Source organism: Theobroma cacao, chromosome 2, assembly GCF_053813885.1.
Source record: "Theobroma cacao isolate CCN51 chromosome 2, ASM5381388v1, whole genome shotgun sequence".
In the NCBI taxonomy this organism is placed as follows: Eukaryota; Viridiplantae; Streptophyta; class Magnoliopsida; order Malvales; family Malvaceae; genus Theobroma; species Theobroma cacao.
This window is the reverse complement of record NC_142640.1, coordinates 50,649,265-50,669,499: the sequence shown is the minus strand read 5'-3', so window position 1 is coordinate 50,669,499 and position 20,235 is coordinate 50,649,265. Positions and strand designations below refer to the sequence as shown.

Genomic DNA, 20,235 nt, shown 5'->3' with positions numbered 1-20,235 from the left:
TGAGGCTATGATTGAAGATTGAGGCATCATGGTCCACCTTGGTAGTCTGGGAAACATTAAAAGAAAAAATGATGTGATACCTTAAGATAAGATAATGAAGAGACAAGCTGGAAAGTTCACTAACTTGACATATATAAGGACAGAGCAGCTGAGCTCCATGACAAGATCAAATCATGAAAGCAAGGTAGTCTACCTTGTGGCCTGTACATATACATAGAGGCAGCATAGAAACTTAAGCATGAAAATTTAGTCGTTACAATCAAATCTGGGAAGATATGAACTATGTGATATATATGTCAAGAAAGTGTGTTCAAGCAGAAGCAATAAGACTGTTAAACATTAAGGATTGATGTGGATTTGCAGTAAAATCATCTACAATGGTTTTTTTTCCTTCAGACTTCTACGAAGAGATTGATTTATTAAGGTTGAAATCAATAGAAATGTACTGTTTTCCATAAACTATTGTTATCAGTTAATTTTACAGCATGATATACTTTATTTCTTCTTAGATCAGGAAATATGATGCATGCTTGACATAATTGTTTTATGCAAAGTAGGAAAGGATATATGACTTGAAATTTCAACTTCATTCATGGTTAATCTATATTCTTGCTTGAGCAATCAGGAGCTAAGAAGAGAGACAGAGAGAAGATCAAGGGAGACCAACAGCTTTAACTCCTTTAAGAAAGCAGTTTTGATAGGAATTGAATGAATTCATGGGTTAGCCAAAATAAATGCATACCTGCCTTGCAGTCTTCAGTGGAATTGATGCATATGCTCCCCACCCCAACCAGCCAAAGCTTCTTGTAATGATTTTGCAATGTCCTCAATTGCTTTCTTGCTATGCCTACTTAGGGATGGGTTGTATTTTCCATTTTAGAAGACACATATATAGGTTTATATATAAGTACAATATGTTTATTGCTATGGTCATAAGGCTACATGCAGTTGGACAGCAGACCAAAGAAATAAAGTTTGAAGCAGAGGGAGCATTAAGATTTGGCAGACAAGGTATGGAAATTAAACTCCAGTAATTTATTGTGTTGACAATTCAAAAAGAAAAGAAAAAATCATCTGCTTGCTACAGCATACAATAGTAAGTGCAATGTCTACCAAAGTATAGACCAGCATTGATATAAGTCACCTTGGGGAATCTTTATGGAAAAGTTTTTACTGATAATTTTCATTAAAAATGTAAGCAAATCCTAAGTTTAATTTCCACTAGCATGTTCCTGACTTGATATTAACAATTTTTCTCCTCAGAATTTATTTTTAGTTCTGATTTATTTGTTCTTATTGCTGTAAAACATTCTTCACCAGCACCAGAAAACCTTGACTTGACACTTATCAGTAAATCCTTGTGATCAATATCCATTACCTGGTAGATTTGCTTAAGATTGAAGAGGGGAATATCCAGACTGAATTGTTTAATTTTACAATTATAGATTAACTAGTCAAGGTTAATCCTTTAATCACCTCTGTTGTATTCTACCACTATTCATGATATAGAAACATAGAATTCATCATCATGACCAAAGCCGAATAATTTTGACAAATGAAAATATTTCTACCTGAGATCAGTAACAGCCCGCCCTTGTATGGTTGAATTCCTGTTGCCACCTGCAGTTGAGATGGTGAAATCTCTAAATATATATAATATATATATATATATATATAATCAATCAAGTCTGTCAGTGCTTGTTCACCTTCAATGCACTGTGAGTCTCCAAGAATTTTTGGTGATAACAATGTCTTGCGGATAGAATAAATTATTTCCATAGGGAAAGAAAGAGAACAGTGGAAATTAGCTCATTCTTTTATTTCTATTATTTTCTTCCTAAATCATAATTATAACATGAACATTTGTCTTCCTCATCCGTACTGGGAGGCGACACAGTGCATAACTGGATATTGAGTAAATGCTCTGAATTATTGTCAATGATAAGTTCTCATAACAGTAGATGAAATCTATCAAAACAGTAATTTGTTTGAAGTAATATTTCCTGTAGCAACATTGTCTCTTAGGAGTAAGAAAGAACAAAGTCAAAAAATAGGAGACTGACAAAACACAAAGTCAAATTCTGATAAACTTCATAGAAGAAATACAACAACACTCAATCCATTCCCACCATTAAGCAGAGAGGATTCACCACACACAAAATCAAGTTGAAGAAAGCCGTACAGTTGTTGTTTGACATAATTAGGAAAACAGGAAGGGATTTATCAGCATCTTCGTCAATAAAAATTGTGGTATTTGCTGGCAACAATAGGATTTTCTTGGTAATGTGAATGCAAACCGATGTCTGAGGAGGGCACGAGGATTGAAGTAGGGCTTCCTTCATGGGCATTTGAGGGGGTCATCAAGTCTGGATTATGGCTCACTGTTTTAGCATACGAGTTGACCACGAGATTTGAACTAGGGTTTTCCTCTTGGGTGTTTGCATTTGGGTCCGTCATGAAAATTATACTAGGGTTTTGTTCTTGGGCATTACCTGTGGAATCCTTGATGTTTGTCAGTGCATAGTAACCGTATCGGATCCTGTCACTGTTCATGCCCCAATTTCCAGAAAATATTGGACAATTTTCCTCTGAATTTTCTTCGCTTGAGTCTGCGAAGTTGTGCGAGTAATTAAACATGGATGACGATCTTGGTGCTCTAGTGAGGCCGAGAAATTTCTCAATGACGCTTACAGAATCAATTTCATGTTCTAGCAAGTGTACAGTGCTTTGGTGCCGTTGTTCTACTTCCTCAGCCACTACCTTGAGAGTAGAGTTCGTTTGAGTAGAGGGACCCAAATTTTCACCAGCTTCAAGAGGACTCGAGGACTGCAAGCGCTCCAATTCATTAGGGTTCGATTCATCTGAACACTTTTGGGATTTTTCCAGCCCTCTCATCTTCATTTTCTCTCTAGTTCTCTCCCTTGCTCTTGCTCTCGCCTTGTCCCTAGATTCTCTTGCAACAGGATTGAATGAAGCTTTACGTGATTTTCTTTCCTTTGTCGCTCTAGCTGTACTCCTCATAGATTCACCTCTCGCTATAACACCTTGCAGGTCTCCCATATTGTCCTCATACTCTTTAGCTGCTGATACTACTTCGCTTTCAGAGGTAGATGACACGCTCTTTCCACCTCCACTGCAGCTGTGCTTCACCCCGGGGAAGTTGTCAGTGAGTTCCTTGATAGCAGCCTTGGATTTAGAGAAGAGCCATTCAATAGTTTTGCTTGCTTTGTCGAAGCCTAACATGTCCTGAAGATCAAAAAACTTGCGTGCAATTTGAAGTGACAACCTCATACGCCGATCTCTTGGACCATGAGCTGTATAGATCTTGCTGTGTCTGTCTTTCTTTCCAGTTCTCTTTCGAGGAATCCCCTGCTTTGCTCCGTTACCGGCACTTCTCTTCCTTTTGGTGGTGACTTTTTTGGTTTCCTTCATTGGAGAAGCTGCGTTAATCTCAGAATCCGGTGGCGCCACGTTGCTACTGGAGCCCACGATTTGTTGTTGTGCTTGTGATAACAGATGACTCATAAGCAACCCATCATCATCGTCATCAATGAAGGGTGCGGGTAAGTGCCAGAAGGGAGGATTAGGATCCTCCTGTGATGAGCCTGCAGAGTTTCTATCGCCTGTAAAAGAGCTTCCAGGCATAGTATGGGTGGTTAAGGGAAAAGGGTTGTAATTATTGTTTGAAGGAAACATGGCTGCAACAGAAGAAACACTGTTGTCTAGCTGAACCTGAAATATTACGCTAGAAGCGGGTATTTATGGGAGACAAGAGCTTTTTTCTTCATCTGTTTTGAAGGGAAAAAAGGCGAAGTCTAGGCAGCTTAAGCTTGGTGGAAAGAAAAAGAGAGAGAATGGGCACTGTGGAAGTGAGTGGATACTAAACACAGGTCGTGGGAAGCAGAGAAGCTGTGAAAGTGAGGGGAGTGAATATGAATATGAATTGAGCCCCCAGCTTGTGTTGTGACACTTCACGTGGGTGCAGGTAGTTGCTTGATAGCAACCCTTCCTATTTATTTCTTTCTTTCTCTCTTTCTTTCTTTTCAGACAGAAAGATAGATTGAAAGAAAGAAGAAAGAGGAGGAGAGAGAGATTGTCGAGAATTACAACGAGGAGAGAGTAGACGTGGCCACCTCTAGAAAACCTAGCTAGGGAGGAGAGGAGAGGAGAGGAGAGGAGAGGAGAGAAAGAGAAAGAGAAAGAGAGAACACAAGGACAATAATTAATGATAGCACAACTGAAGAAAGAGAGAGAGAGAGAGAGAGTGGCATTATATGTACATGTAGAGGTAGAGCCAGCCGGAGCCTGCTTTTACCGCCCGTGGATGGGCAAAGGCTTTCTTTGACTGGGGAGACCAAATGTCGCTTTCCTGGCTTCATTTCCCTCTGACAACTGCCTTTGCATTTGATTATTCATGGGGATCCTTCATTTTCCCTAATCTAACCTCCTAATTATTTCCAAAAGAGGTTAACTCTATGACCTAACATCGTTTTGGGTCTTCCTTCTTCCCTGGAACTCCAACCACGCAATTACTCTTCTTGCCTCCCTTGCTCTTGTCATCCCTGCATTCTTCTGTACACAATATCTATCATAACATTTTTGGAATACCAATTCCAATATGTCATCATCGAAGCAGCTGCATAGGAAATGCAGATCAGCAAAACTACTCAGTTTTCCACCCATCGAATTATTTAAATAAAGTTGGTCATGATCATGAGCAGGCATTCAATTAGAAACTGATCACGTGCAAGAATATACCATTACAAAACTTTCGTCCGTTTCAACAAATTTCACACCATTATCAATTGCCCATGTTAAAATTAATCTCAAACAGACTACAATCAATTAAGCTCATTCACATTTTCAGATTTGTTTGTCAAAAATTAGTGAAAATTTTTAAGACATGGATTAGCAAAATCAATTGTTTCCCTACTACATTGTAACGTCTTTAAAAAGCTTGGCCTCCATCTTTTTAATAAAGATGAACAACTTTCCCTATGAATTCTGAATAAAAATCCTTGTTTTTCACTATTCTCTGTATTTTGTTAAATTTTACCATGCGTCTAACTTTTCCTATTCATTTGTGATTATGTACTTATTGCAGAAATTCACAGCTTAACTTTTGAACAGAGCAGTTCCCGTGCTCATCTCCTTGCTTACCATTGCAGTTGCAGCTTTCTCTAGCACACATGCACCCACCAATTCAGAGAAGAGAAAAAAGAAAAACAGATCATTTATGTCAGCATGTTCCTTTACTAGCTATGGTATTAGTAGCAGTACAACCCTAGTCATATCCGTATCCATAGGAGAGTTTCTGAAAACCCTAACGTCTGCCCCTACTCTTTTTTTTTTTCTTTCATTTGTACTTAGCATGGATTTGGATCCAAATACTATTACCAGCCAGCCTGAAAATTAACCAGTGTTGCATTTCTCATGTTTACCTAAGATATTCCCTTCATTCATTCCATTTTTTACATGAAGCTGTTTGCAAACTAACAATCAAATGGCTAGCTGGCTTAATTAGTTCATCTCCCATGGCCCCTTTCCAAGTTCCATTCCTGTTTAATTTCATTTTCCTTCTCCAGAGACGTACAACTTGCGAGGACCACATGTCGCCATGTCAATGCCTTTTAACTTTTTCCTTTTTCTCGAACCAAAATAGATATTTTAATTCAAAAATAATAATATTCATTACTGACACCATTTTATCATGACACTCAATGATATTTAAAATTGACAAAAAAAACACACAATATCAAACTCAATTTAAATCTATCCGCATAAATTTTAAAGACTGACACATCTTATCGATACTATGTCATAAACATTTCATTTCTAATCATTCTCATTTTAATAAAAGTATCAACACCACAACACGCTTCTCTCATTATATCTTAGAAGTGAACATTTCCAATTACTGCTCGGAACTCCGTAACCTCCAAGGTCTTTTATGGCCTTTAGCTAATAGGGGGTATTTTTCCTTTGTCGGGGATAAGTAATACTAACGGTCATTCTCATCTGAAGCAACAAGAGAGCATCACAGCAAAATTAATTAAGAAAAGTAAGGTTTATCAGATAATATATGGTATAATAAATGGTGATGCTGTCCAGCCCAAAGTCATAATCATTTACTACTAGTACGTTATCTTTTGCTTGCAAACCATAGGGTGCAACGTGGCCTGTTATTGTCTGGACTGCGAATGCTTCCAGAAAATGGGACAAGGTTGGTTAATGATCATGACCAGAGTCGAAAGATGTAGGCGGTAATTAAGTGTCAGAGAATAAACTAGTTTGTCAAAGATACAGAGCTAAAAAAGGCCTACGATTTTGGATACATATATTAGCAGCAGGACTCCCCATCTCATTCCTTCTATGTTCCAAGTGTATTTTCTTTCCTTCATTTGCATACACTTGCTAACACTATTGCAAGTTAATCCAAGCGCTTATTCTTGGCTCACTGTACTTTTTTCTTTGTTAATTTCTTGGGAGTCATTGACATTCGTTCATTTTAGGTTGGTCTTTGATGAAAATGTACAAATATAGAGATAAATATACAGCAGGAAACTGCATGCGCGAAGTACCAAGCAAGAGCGGCTTGAAATTAAGCAGTCGTTACAGATACAACATTGGCGGGTCTTGTCCCTTAGTGATCGATCTTTTTCTGTTTACACTACTGAAAGTTTAAAGCTCTAGCTCTTTTTTGCTATACAGATCCCACCAAAAGGAGAATGTTACATCCTGTCTGTAATGTACAAGGATGAAGATCCAAAAACTATGTGCATACATCGCCTTATCATATGTAGTATGTAGTTGCTTAGATTGAATTTAAACAAATTACTTGTAACCTTTTGCTTTTGGGGGGGGGGGGGGGGTCCTTCCGATGCTGCCTTCTGTCACAAAAAATTGTTTCCCAAAAGCTAAACACATGTGCAAGTGATGCACTGGCTTGTCTTAATCCAAGTTGAAGAGAAATTAAACCCCAATTAAAGTTTTCCACTAAATAATACAAATGTGTGCGTATATATATGTATGTTTATGTCTTTCATGGTGTTTTTTGTTCTAGTTTTACGTTGCCGGGTTTCTCTCTTTTAACCCCACTCTGCCAAGGAAGTGGCCCTGGATTGTGGAATCTGATGGCAATTGAATAAGACTGAACAGCAGATGGTTACCACCTGAAACATTACTTACTGCCCATTTGTGATGATGGCAATAACTCGTGAGTTTGGGTTGTGTTGTTTCCCCATCATGGGATCACCTGCCAAATGCCAATACATGTAAATCACTTGGTTTGTAAAGGGTGTACGCGGAGTGCACTTCTACCAATGATAAGCTAAGCAGGAAGCAAACCACTTTCAGTACTTTGGCTTATTGGATGACCAAAACTATACATATATGGAAGTAAGATTTTGCCCCTCGTGTGCTCCAAATTTGACAACCAAGGCAATTGATAGATGACCATTCCTTCCTTAATTTGTGTGGAGCATCCAGCTTCCTGCTAGCGTGTCGCCCGCCGAAGTACTGTTTTTATCACACTGCCAGACATAATTAATTAATGTTTCTGAAAACCTGTGAGGGACCAAGTAAATCACCTAAACAATTTTCTCCATTTAGAGATTTATACATTCAAAGTACTAATTGCCTAATATTCCACTGCTCTTTGTTGCCAACAGAACTAATGATAGTACATACGGATTGTTGGAATTGGGATCCTCAGATAATTATACTTCTGTGGCATATAACAGTAAGCCATGCTTGCAGGAAGCATGTGCATCAGAATTCTTTCTTCTTTTTCTTCTTGAGATGATGATACAATGGCTACATAACTATAATGAGAATAATTCTTCTCCAATTTCCCTAGGCCTAGCTAGGTAATTAAGCAATATTCTAAACGGTCTGCTTCTGGATCATTTGCATATGAACGCTTTCTCAGATGCCCTTAATTGGGTATCATTACCATGTCTATGTAGAAAGAAAAAAGTGTAAAAGATGCCTGCCATGGGGGCAGATAAAATTGAGTTCCACAATCAGTTTCGGAGAGGCGCTAGCTGCGACTTTCTCTAAGGGATATCGAATATTGATTGATGGAACTGGTCTCCTTTTTCCACAACGACCACATATAGACATAGTTGCCTCCCCTCCATCGGCTTAATTATTCACAATTGGCGTAACAAATTTCAAAGGGATCGATTGTGTGCAGATGCATGCATGCTGTGCTTGGGATGGAGCTGCTGATGTAACAAGTAAAGCTGGCCAGCTGTGCATGCATGCTTAAGCATCATCAAATTAAAAGGTAATTAAAAAGGCCAATCGTGCCACTAAAAGACTTGCTGAAAGAACTACCTGATGCGATGGCATTAACTTAACCTCATCAGCTTGGCTCAATTCATCACTGAGGAAGCTTTAGAGACGTTAACAAACCAACGTTTGCTTTTACAAGCCACAAATCATTAGATAACGATAAGTTAATTTGGCAGTAAGTGCTCAAGAGTCAAGAGTACCACTGTACTGTCTGATCTATAATTTCTCTCATTCACTTCACCTCTGTCTTATGATGCTAAAGTTTAAAGTTTCTCCTTAAATTTCATCAAACATCCAATAATTAATTTTTAGAATAAAACCCAACTATACATATATATATATATATATATATATATATATATATATATATTCTGTATGTTAATTATATTTTCTATCATTGCATTTGACCTTGTAACTCTCTTCTCACTGTGCATATAAAAATTCTATTGTCAATGCCAAGAACTCGAACAATGAAGAGAAGAAAAAACCCATTGATGGGCCTTGCCTCACCATAAAGGCATGAACAAAACCCATTGATCGGTGTAAGGGAAATTTAGAACCCATTGACCATACAACTAGCTTTCATTATTCCTTTCGGCCATAAGCCCAGCTAGCACTGCTCTGTGATTAATGCCTACGATGGAGCACCCATCATCGTTTGAAGGAAACAGGCTGGGCTGTGGAAGTCAAGGTAACTCTTGGACTCCCGGCCCTAACTAAAATTGAAGTATTAATAGGCTCAAGCACACATATAAATGGCCCAACTCAGCCTTTACTATATTATAAACACTAAGCTTTAAAAACACCCAAAACAAATACTCAACAAATCCATATTAAGAGAAAAATATATATCCAGCCAGGCCTCACCTTGAAGGTAGCTTTGGCTTAATGTGGTAAGATGAAAGCCTCCAGATTTCTGCATCTTGGTTTTAGTCCTCCTTTGGATGCATCTAAAGATAGATATTTGTTAATTAACGAAAAATACAACAATTTACAAATAAATTAAACAATTGCCGTTGTCGTTAATCAACTGAACATTGACAGGAGATCCTTGATGAATCTGTCTATCATCAATTCATTTGTAGTTCAAGAATACGTTGGATTTTCTAGTTGCTCAACTCATCTCGGAACAAGTATAATCTCGTTATTATATAAAATATATATATATATATATATAAATCAAATGGTGTCTCCTTTGTTCACATTTTGCGTGCTCCACTGAATTCTTGATAACCAAGTTGAACTTGCCTTGTTTTTTTGTCTGGCATGTTATGAATATATATGATATTGAGTTACTTTTAAGCGTGCTAATGAAAAGGCGCAGTGTTGATCATATATATATATATATATATATTTGTAAGCTTTTTACATTGATCATTAATCAAAGGTATTCGAAATTGCTTTCCCCAACTTCAACTGCAGATCACAATGATGCATATACATGTGAAGTGTCTTAGCGTTTTGTTCAAGCATTCGTCTTGGTGATGAAAAACAGCTAGCTCTTCTTCTGTTGCACTCGCATGCATTCACTTTTTCTGTATGATGACTCTATACAATGTCCATCTCCATCTCCATCTCCATCTCCCCCATCCTTGTTTTCTGCTTAATTATATCGCCAGCCTATGAGTTATCATCAGGAGCTACCATCTTTGCAATCATATTTTGATCTATATATATATATATATATATATATATATATATATATACAAACATATATATTCCATGTTACTTGTTCCATACTCAAGCCAAACTTGGAATTATAGTTACCATTAATGCAATAAAACATTATGATGGCAATAGTAAAAACAACATCTTCATGTACAAGTTTATATGTTGTTAATTATTTACATTGCTTGCTATGGTTATATCTCTCACCAAATCTTTGTGGATAAGAACATATATAAAAATAATAAATTCAACATATCTTTCGAGCTATTAATGAATTATCTTGTCAAAACTGATGTTTCTAATTATGGCAAGATACAATTCTGACAATTAATTAAATAAATTTTGTAAGAAGTCTAGTTATAATTTAATTGTAAACGTTAAGGCAGACGACAAAGGCAAAAGTAATAATGCAAAAGCTTGGTAATCAATGGCAGCAGTTAGATCATAATTGCCTGTTAACAATTCCCTGACATTTTCGGCTCATTTTGATTATGAGACAAAGCTAGGTAGTGGGGACTCACTTTCGGCTTTGGAAAGAAAATGAATCGATAAGAAGCATATATTTTGTACTTGTAAGTTGTCATTGAAAGAGACGTGTTGATGAGGGGTGGGGAAGTGCAATTGGTTAGGCAGCAAGCTCACTGTCCCACTTTGAGGACACATTCCATGGAAATTTGGGGCATATTTCTTTGACTCTTCTTGTATACTAAGATATCAAAGGGAACTGCCTCCCTCCAGCTGCAGCCAGGCAGAGAATATAGTTGGCTTGATCCCTTTTGAATGGGACAACTCGGCAATTGAAAACATAATAATCCCAGTCAAGCACCAAGGACGGCTTTTGCTGAGAGTGGAGAAGTTGAACACTGTGGAAATTTTGTTTTGGGATTAAAGACGAGATGCAGTTTGGACCCACCAACACCTCTCCTCCATTTCGAAAAGCCTAACCCATTAATTGGGACCGTCCAAACTTGTTTGCTCACTGCATTCTTAATTTCTATGCCTTGCCTTTTTAGATTCAGATTGAGATACTTCTTAGCAACCAATTTTCTATGCCTTTTAACATAATTACTTGACTCTTCAATAGCAGCAACCAGACACAGAGCAGAGTTTAATGAATTCAAATGGCTGAACTGCACACAATTACCGGGTAGACTGTAACATGATGACCAGCCAAGTCGGTTCAAAAGTGCAATCCTAGACCTTCGGCACAACTTTAAACGACCTTGACTTGATATTTGTCAATGCGCTGGTTGGACCAGGAGTTATGGTTTTTGTTGACCTATATATAATAGCAGATAGTTTAAATCGAAATCTCAATTAATTCTTATTGACCGAAAGTCTCTATGTAGGATCATAGACCAATTTAGTTATTACGTTTTAGGGATGCATGCCTATAGATATAAATATATCAGAAAGAAAAGTTATACTGATGTAAACAGGGGTCCTAATCATACACCATCTGTTTTGGTCCAAAACTGCTGATACCTCTTGTGGCTCATGACTGGGAAAAGAAAAATGGAAGGGGAAGCCTAGATATATGTATAGAAACCATTGAAGTTTCTGCAAAAGTAAACTTTATTGACATATTTAGTGGACGCCATGAGTGAAATGTCCTACCAGCTCTGGACTCGAAGAAAATATATACAGAAAAAGAAGCCGCGCGCACCAGTTAAGTGTGTATAAAGAAACAAAACTGGAAGCAAAAGGTAGAGATTGATTCATGAATAGAAGATTCACTGTATATCTTTAATTTCCCATACGAGACGATATATACTTAATTTACAGCCTTCACGTTTTTATAATAATATCATTGAAAGATAAGCAAAATTCGACGAGTTGAGTTAATCCTTGCATTATGATCCGTTTACTTATATTTAATAAAAAAATTATTCTTTGATTGAGAAATTAAGCAAATCGATTCTTTTTTGTTGAAAGCAATTTAATTAAGTATCTACGATTATACTTATTACTTATTTATTTAGAGATTGCTTGATTGTTATCCTACAAATTAGTTGTACTTTTTTCTTTGCTTAGATTCTTATGAACGATTAAGTTTTTTATTCAAAGATTGCTCCCTCGTTGAATTGTTTGTTAATATTATATTTAATTTTTGTAATTAATTTTAGAGAATTGCTTCTCCATTGAATTATTTATTGATAGTCCTTAATATTTTTTAAGAGATTGCTTCTCATTGAGATTTTTGTTATTATATTTGTTAATTTTTGTTTATTGTTACGTTTATCTAGAAATTGAGATTATTGTTATTATTAAATTATTTATTATCATACTAATTAATTCTTTTAAGTAAATTATTGAGATTGATTCCTTTGAAAAATTTTCAAGATTTATTTGCATAATTTTCCTATGAACTTTTTTTGTTTAAATTGTTTTATATTATTGTCAAACATTGAATTTCTAGCATGACTGTTTAATTTATAAATATTATTTTAGATTTTTCGCCTCCCCAAACATAAAATCTTGACTCTGCCACTACGTCAGGAAATCCTCATCTAGCTGCATGACCCTTGGATCATCACCTTGAACTGGATCGCACTCTGCTCTCAATTTTTTTAGTTAAACATCATTAGTGCTTAACTTAAAAAGCAAGATGTACTTGTAAGATTTTTCTGGTGAGAAAAGTGGAACCATGTGGACCTCCTTCGCTTCAGCTTATGACCAAGTTTTATAACATATATATGTTTAATTACTCTTAGCTTTCCAGTTACTCAAATTCTCTTATATATTTTCAAGTTCAAAATATCACTGCATATATACATACCATGATCATCTATTAGTACAATTTTCTTGTTAGAGAATTAATCATCATTATCAAACACTTATATTCCATGCATCACCGACTAATTATTTCTCAACTATTAACTTAATTTAATGATGTTTCCTCTTATTTATTGTAGTGACAATTCCATTAATTTGGACCATGCATGTTTTCATTCAATGTATTTTGCTTGTAAGGAGTGTGTTATAACTATTCATGTGTGCTTACCATGCATGCAAAGGATTATATTGAAGACGACCTTTTTTTTTTTTTTTTTGCCTGAAAGAAAGTTGGAGAGAGTTTTAATTTCCATTAACTCATGCAATTAATTACAAGGCATACGCATCTCGAAATTATAACTATATAGTAAATATTTGTAATAGTGATTGTAGTGTGACCAAACAATTAGCTAGCTATACGTATGGAGTACATTCAGATATATATATACATAGGACGAGCTTCAGATCAGCCTAGTTAGGTTTTCCTTCAATTGAAATCTGAATTTGAGTCTTGAATTCAAACCCAATACTCATCACGAGGCAGAAGCCAAAACTAAGTTGCTGCTTCTCTAATTAATCTCTATATATAAGATAGGCAAGAATTGATCAAAGAAGAAAAGAAAATGAGAAGCCCTCAGCAGGAAGTGGAATATTGAGGCTTTGAAAAAACAAAGGGAAGAAATGAACGTCATGACAGGGTGGGATAGATGTCATCATAAACCCCACAACAATGGGGGACTTGTCGTGGGTTTAGGTTAGTGGTGCTGCAGCTATCATAAAATGTTTGAATATTTTTGTCTTCTTAAAAACAAAGAGAGAAAGGAAAATATATATATATATATATATATATATATATATATATATATATATCCCACAAACTTGACAAAAGTTAGCACAGAAAAGAAGAAAAGATAAAACATTGGGGGACCAAAGCAGCCATGCGTGTGACCACAAAAAGACCCCTAAAAAATATAAACCATCCCCTTCTCTAACCAAGTAGTAGCACAGCAGAGAAACAAGTCTAGACCCACTGCCCTTTGGGTCACTGCATACCCCTCAGAAGGTAAAAGGAAGCAGAAGCACGCACTAGGAGGGGGGTGACGAACTTGCTGCTACTTGACAATTTTCTCCTTTGCTTATTGCTCATGATATACATGGACAGTCAATATATAACAAAACCCAATTCCATTTGAAATATGCTTAAGACAAAGAAAAAATGGGGTTTGCCCCCCTCTTGAAACAATTATGGTGTTGAAAAGGTAAGTTGGTTGGAATGATTTTTGCTTTGCTTTTTCTTGGCCAAGCTGCTTGTATAACTGTGTAATTACGCAGAGTTTGCTGCTTCATCCCCACCCCCCACTCCCTTTTTTTTTTAACCTTTTTACCATAAAAAACATTGCATATCGAGACTTGTATTGAACCTCTTTAGGGCAACCAATTAACCAGCAAGGTGGTGGCAGCATAAAATAGAGGTCGTGGTAAAAGTGGATATTGGAAGAAAATAGAGAATAATTGGAAGCTCGGGATACCGTGCCATTTGTCAAAAGTTAATGGAAACATCTATTATTCCTTTTAGTGTCTTGGTCTATAAGTTTTATTATTTACATATGGGACATTGAATTTCGCCAAGCAAGCAAAGGGTAATCTTTTTTCCTTCACAATAACGTGTCAAAACAAAATGGAGGAAGATATTTTTCCACCTTCATTTTCTTTTAAATCTTTTTTATAACATAAGGTATATGATTATATAATTTTATTAATTTAAATTGTATGAATAGATATATATTGATCAACATTAATGTATATATATATATATATTCAAGTATAATCCAAATAAGATCCTTTAACCTAGAAATTAACATGCATGGTTGTCCATGGGGGAAACACCTTTCTCACACTTTCAATTGAGGCTTCATTACTTTAGGTACTAGAATGCCACTATGACAGTGAGTTTCCCAATTAAGCTGAACATTCTACAATGGAGACAATAATGCATGTGGTGCCTTCATAGTTGATGATGCATTGGGAATTAACCTTCCTAACGGAAAAAAGGCAAAGCTGCCCCGCCAATCCATGCCAATGCTTTACATGTGTCATGTGAAAACGGAGAGCACACCATTTTTTTTTTTATCGAATTAAAGCTCGCAAGCATAGCCATTCATTCACAATGAATTAGCATAATTATGAAGTACCCAAATTCCCCTTGAAGTATGAACCAATTCCACTCGAAAAAAGGCCAAAATTATTCTAGTGGGATATAGCAGAATGAGGGAAGCCATGAATGAACCAACCTCATGGAGAGTGAAGAGGAGCAGAGAGAGAGAAAGGGGGAAGGTGGAGTGTGTTCCAAGACACAATGATTACATAGTCTTGGGGAAGCAGAAAGGGTGGCGTGGAAATAGCCAAGAGTGTGGAAGAACGTGGGGGCTTGACCGAGGTAGGAAAAGGAAGAGGCGAGGCTATGCATACTTTTTATTCTTATTTAAAAAAGAGAGAAAAAAAAAAAGAAGAAGAAGAAAAGTGATAAATTAAGGTGAAAAAATAAAAGAAATGAAAAGGGTTTCGCTAAGCCTTTTTTCATGATGATACTATCAGCCTTTTTGGTCTTTGGTCGGTCGACAATCTGTGTGTTGTGTGTTCACTGTGTTTTGTTTTTGTGTTTCCCATCCCCCACTCTCTCTCTCCAACTGCACTCACAGAGTGTAATTATACACTTTGAACCAATCACAAAGCAACAAATATTATTATTTTTATAAGGGGAAAGAGAGAGAGAGAGAGAGAAATACTTTGGTGTATAAACTAGGACTAGCACAGAATAAAATAAAAATAAAAATAAAGAAACAGGATCCCCTCCCCAAACCTGATAGCTACAGGGATGGATAGAGAATGCCGTAAGAAGAAAGGAAAGGAGACTAGCAGTACTTGCAGACTCTATAAATTTAGTGTGGTGGGAGAGGAAGGAAGGGCGCAGATCATCAGAGAGAGAGAGAGAGAAAGAAAGGAAGAAAAAAACAAAGGAACCAAAAAGACACCAACAAAGCACGGAGGAAAAGGAAAGCTTATTTTGAAGCAAAGGGATCAAAAAGGGTCATCACCCACAAAGGCGTGGCAGAAAATAACCTACCCAAGTGAAAGAGATTGCGTGATCATTCATAAGACAAGTCCAATCCTTTTTGGCTTTGGCCTTGGCTTTGCTTTTCTGTTTGCCACCACCCTCCACCACCACAAAGCGACAGAGAAGAAGAAGAAGAAGAAGAAGAAGAAGAACAGAGAGAGTGGTGTCTGAAAAGTCCATCTATATATCTAACATATCAGCGGAAGGTCTGTCTCTTTTATTTATTCTTTTTTGCTTCTTTCTTTTCACAGCCCCTTCTTCCTATTTCTCTCCCCTTTCCTCTAGGAAAGTGTAGGCCAACTTCCATATATCGGTTTCTTCGAATCATCCTTTTCATTCCTATTAGAGAACGAAGTGATCAATATGAAAACAACTTCATATCCATATAGAATTTGAATCTCTATTGTCTGCTTTTGTAATATATTGAGGCAGAGTTGAGAGAGCGAGGGCAGAGGGAGAGGAAGGGAGAGATACGAGGGGATGTGCGGGAAGAAAGAGGAAGACCAAGGAGAGTGTTCTCAAGCTATCCATAACATACAAGGCTACCAAGAACAGTTACTTATTCAACAACACCAACAGATGCAACAACACCACCACCAACAGCAGAACAATGATTTATTTGGAGGAACTAGAGGGGGATTGATATTCCCTGAAGTATCACCCATCCTGCCATGGTCTCTCCCTCCTGTTCACAGTTTCAATCCAGCCCACTTCAATGGAAACCAGGTTCGAGACCATGACCCTTTTCTGGTCCCTCCTCCGCCATCATCATACGGGGCTTTATTCAACAGAAGAGCTCCTGCCCTACAGTTTGCATATGATGGCCCATCAACTGACCATCTAAGGATCTTATCTGACACCCTCGGACCGGTCGTTCAACCCGGTTCAGCTCCTTTCGGACTACAGGCTGAGTTGGGTAAGATGACTGCTCAAGAAATCATGGATGCTAAGGCTCTTGCTGCTTCTAAAAGCCACAGCGAAGCTGAGAGGAGAAGAAGAGAACGAATCAACAACCATCTCGCCAAGCTACGCAGCTTACTCCCAAGCACCACGAAAGTAAGTTGCAGTCATTGCATATCAGTCATGGAAAAATTATTCACAAACAAAACAAAAATTGCTTATAAAATTGTCAAAAAGAAACCATTATAAATCATCACGCGTACAACATGTCCTAGTATATTATATGGAAGTGTCATAAACCTTTTGTGCACCCTTTTTGTTTTGTATTATAATGAGCTTTTTCCCCTTCAAAGATATCTGGTAGATCCTCCTAAGATTCTACTTAGATGGTTGGTCTGATAATAAGCTATCAAACCTACCCATTTAGACTTTAAAGGTCGTCACATTTCTTTCTTGGCCCTTCTTTTCTCAGCCTGGTTTCGATCTTTTCACCAGTAAAAAGAAAAATGCTTGTCTTTTGGTTTATTCTTATCAGACTTGTGGTAGTTCCAAGAAGAGGGAAAGGAAAATAATACGAAAAGGGTATGAGCGTTAATGTCGCTCGGTTGATATGATAAAGAGAAACCAAGGAGCAGTTGAAAAGCTTCCATGGAAATTTCTTGCCGGATCATCAGTCAAATTAAGTAGGGAATGAAAAGAAATAAAGAGGGACAAACTAGCATCCTTTGTCAGTCACACTATTAAGCCTGTGCCGTTCCCTTGAGGAAAAAACAATAGAAAAATACCCACCATAACCATTAACAACCTATTCTTTGAGCTACTTTCAAGTTTGAATCATCAAAGCAGAGAGAAAACAGCAAAATCCGTCTATTCTTTTTACACACAAAAACCACTTTAACATACCATTTCCTGTCTATTTGAATTTTTTCAAGTCACTTTAATTTAAACTTGTCTTCTGGTTTTCTTCTTTTGGTTATTTCTTGTGATGCATTGATGGGACAAAGCTTCATCGCTAGCAGAAGTAACCTAGCATGCATGTTAATCAATTTAATAAGTAAAACTACTACATTCTTATTTTTTGAACTACATTTTAATGTGTTTGTAGAGTTTGATACAAAGATATTGAAATGCTGCTCCTTTACGTAATGTTCACTTGCTTTGATTATCACTTGTGACATAGACGGACAAGGCTTCACTGCTTGCAGAAGTCATCCAACACGTCAAGGAGCTGAAACGGCAAACTTCTTTGATAGCAGAAACGAGTCCTGTACCGACCGAAATCGATGAACTAACAGTGGATACATCGGATGAAGATGGTAAGTTCCTGATCAAAGCTTCACTTTGCTGTGAAGATAGGTCCGATCTTTTGCCTGACCTAATCAAGACCTTGAAAGCATTACGTCTAAAAACACTAAAAGCTGAGATCACAACGCTTGGTGGGCGTGTAAAGAATGTTCTGTTTATCACTGGAGAAGAAGACTCAAGCAGCAGTGGTGACCAGCAGCAACAGCAGCAGCAATATTCTGTTAGTTCAATACAAGAAGCATTGAAAGCAGTGATGGAGAAGACTTCTGGGGATGAGTCTTCTGCCGGGAGTGTTAAGAGACAAAGAACCAACATCAGTATTCTTGAACACAGGTCTCTTTAACTTACAAAAGGCCTTAATTCTTCTTCTCTTCTACTTCGTTTTTTTTTTTTTTTGTGTTTTCTGGTATTCATGAGGGTGTTCATTTGTCTTTCTTTTCTTTTCTGAGTGTGTTTTTGTGTATTTCTTCTACCAGTGGACAAAATAGGTAATGATGGTGTGCTTTGTGTACTTAAAAATCGGTTCAATTAAAGAAGAGGGAGGGGAAGAGAAAGAGAGAGAGAGAGAGAAGGGGCATGGCATCATCATCATGCATGATCATCAGCTGGTTGGTTTTTTGGAATGGTGATGCAGAGAAAGAGAAGGAGAGAAAAAAGGGATTGTTTTAGTAGTAAATAGGCAAGAAAACAGTGGAGGATCTTTTTCGTGGGAAGAGAAACCTTATATCGAAACCCAACATGGAAAACGTGAAGTTTGATTGCTCTGAGTAGAACCCAGTTTGGACAAAAACCACAAACTCGATCTCTGGGCATTTTCTTTTGTTTGTTTTCGAGCACAAGTACTGCCTTTTTTCCTTCTCTCTCTCTCTCTCCTCACTTTAGGTGAAATTTATGATCATATCATAAGCAATTAAGAATGGTGACGACGTTGTTCTTGTCATGTACTCTGAAACCATACGTCCCCACCACCCCCCCCCCCCCCCCCCACCATCCACCATCTCCATCGTCCAACGTTGCAATTTCGGGCTTTTCACTTTCTTTCTCGTTTGCTTCTATCTTTTCTTAACAAAATGAGTGGTGTGGAAGGCTTATGAGAGAGAGAGAGAAAGAGAGAGAAAGGGAAGGGAATGGAGAGAAAAAACCCTAACGAGGCAGGCATGTTCTATGCACGAGGGAAAGAGAGAGAAAAGAGACTGTTTTTAGGCAATGTACATATATATATATTGATATCGTATTTGACTTTCTTCGTTTTCCTTCCCCTCTTTCTTCTTCTTCTTGATCATTAAAGGCTTTCTTTTTCTTCTTTTGAATTTTGCTTGTTATGCAGATATAATTTCATCCTTAACACGTACCTACATTTTGCTTATTTTTTCTTACATTAAACATTACTTAATTGTTCAACATATATATATATATAGATAGAGAAAGAGAGAGAGAGAGAGAGAGAGAGAGAGAGAGAGATTGTAAAAAGAATGTGAATGACATGAAGGGTTGTTATTTTATATGCATGGATATAGATTTTACAAATTCTAATATCAGTTTACATTCCTATATATAATTATCACGTATTCATTTAATAATACAATATTGACTTCTTTATTATAATTAAATTGTCTTAGTGTATAAGATAATCTTTGTATATGTCATAGTATATGAAAAAATTACATCTATCTTTAGTGAAATATTTTAGATGCATACCCCTATGAAAAAATCATTGCATGTAAATGGTTGCTTAGCATGGAGGTGATCATCTATCTATATTCAAGGATGATTATTACATCTGACAGGATAATTCTTATATCAAGAAAATTGCTTGGAATCCCCCATCCATCTCGTTCTATCATTAGTCACACATAAACATGTAATTAATTAACAGTCACCCTACATTTGCAATTCAATAATTTATATTTACAAGGTATGGGAGTGCCAAGACTTTTAGAATGCAAGAGAAAACATCAAAGTGCAAAATTAATCCTTCAACTTCTTAATTAATTAATCATCTTGCAAGATTTTAAGTGCACTAATTTTTCTTCCTTGTATTTGGTTTTTAAGTAAAGTTCTTTAATCCAAATATATGTATTTAAATACGTTTAAATTAGATAAAAAAAATACAACATGATTGATTGATTGATTGATGCTAGACCTTGTTAAATAGCTTAAGTATATACAAGATT

The 20,235-nt window shown here is 36.7% G+C and overlaps 2 protein-coding genes across 3 annotated transcripts; one reads left to right on the top strand and one right to left on the bottom strand.

Moving 5' to 3' along the window:
• Nucleotides 1-2,059: 2,059 nt before the first annotated feature.
• On the bottom strand, nucleotides 2,060-3,892 carry TCP12 (TCP domain protein 12). The gene has a single exon (XM_007046257.3). It carries the CDS (start codon nucleotides 3,694-3,696, stop codon nucleotides 2,236-2,238), a length of 1,461 nt encoding a protein of 486 aa, XP_007046319.3. The 5' UTR covers nucleotides 3,697-3,892; the 3' UTR covers nucleotides 2,060-2,235.
• Nucleotides 3,893-15,681: 11,789 nt separating this feature from the next.
• On the top strand, nucleotides 15,682-18,705 carry LOC18610548 (basic helix-loop-helix (bHLH) DNA-binding superfamily protein). 2 transcript variants are annotated; one of them, XM_007046256.3, is made up of 4 exons: nucleotides 15,682-16,062; nucleotides 16,289-16,912; nucleotides 17,937-18,394; nucleotides 18,538-18,705. In XM_007046256.3, exons 2-4 carry the CDS (start codon nucleotides 16,337-16,339, stop codon nucleotides 18,551-18,553), a joined length of 1,050 nt encoding a protein of 349 aa, XP_007046318.1. In that variant the 5' UTR covers nucleotides 15,682-16,062; nucleotides 16,289-16,336; the 3' UTR covers nucleotides 18,554-18,705. The 2 variants fall into 2 exon arrangements, with proteins under 2 accessions (XP_007046318.1, XP_088660216.1); XM_088804090.1 differs by having other exon boundaries at nucleotides 17,937-18,705.
• The last annotated feature ends 1,530 nt before the right edge of the window (nucleotides 18,706-20,235 follow it).

Excerpts from the sequence above, each read along its gene's own strand:
- LOC18610548 (XM_007046256.3), top strand. The coding sequence starts at position 16,337 with ATGTGCGGGAAGAAAGAGGAAGACCAAGGAGAGTGTTCTCAAGCTATC. Across the intron at positions 16,913-17,936 it reads TACTCCCAAGCACCACGAAA|ACGGACAAGGCTTCACTGCT; the intron begins GTAAGTTGCAGT and ends CTTGTGACATAG.
- TCP12 (XM_007046257.3), bottom strand. The coding sequence starts at position 3,696 with ATGTTTCCTTCAAACAATAATTACAACCCTTTTCCCTTAACCACCCAT.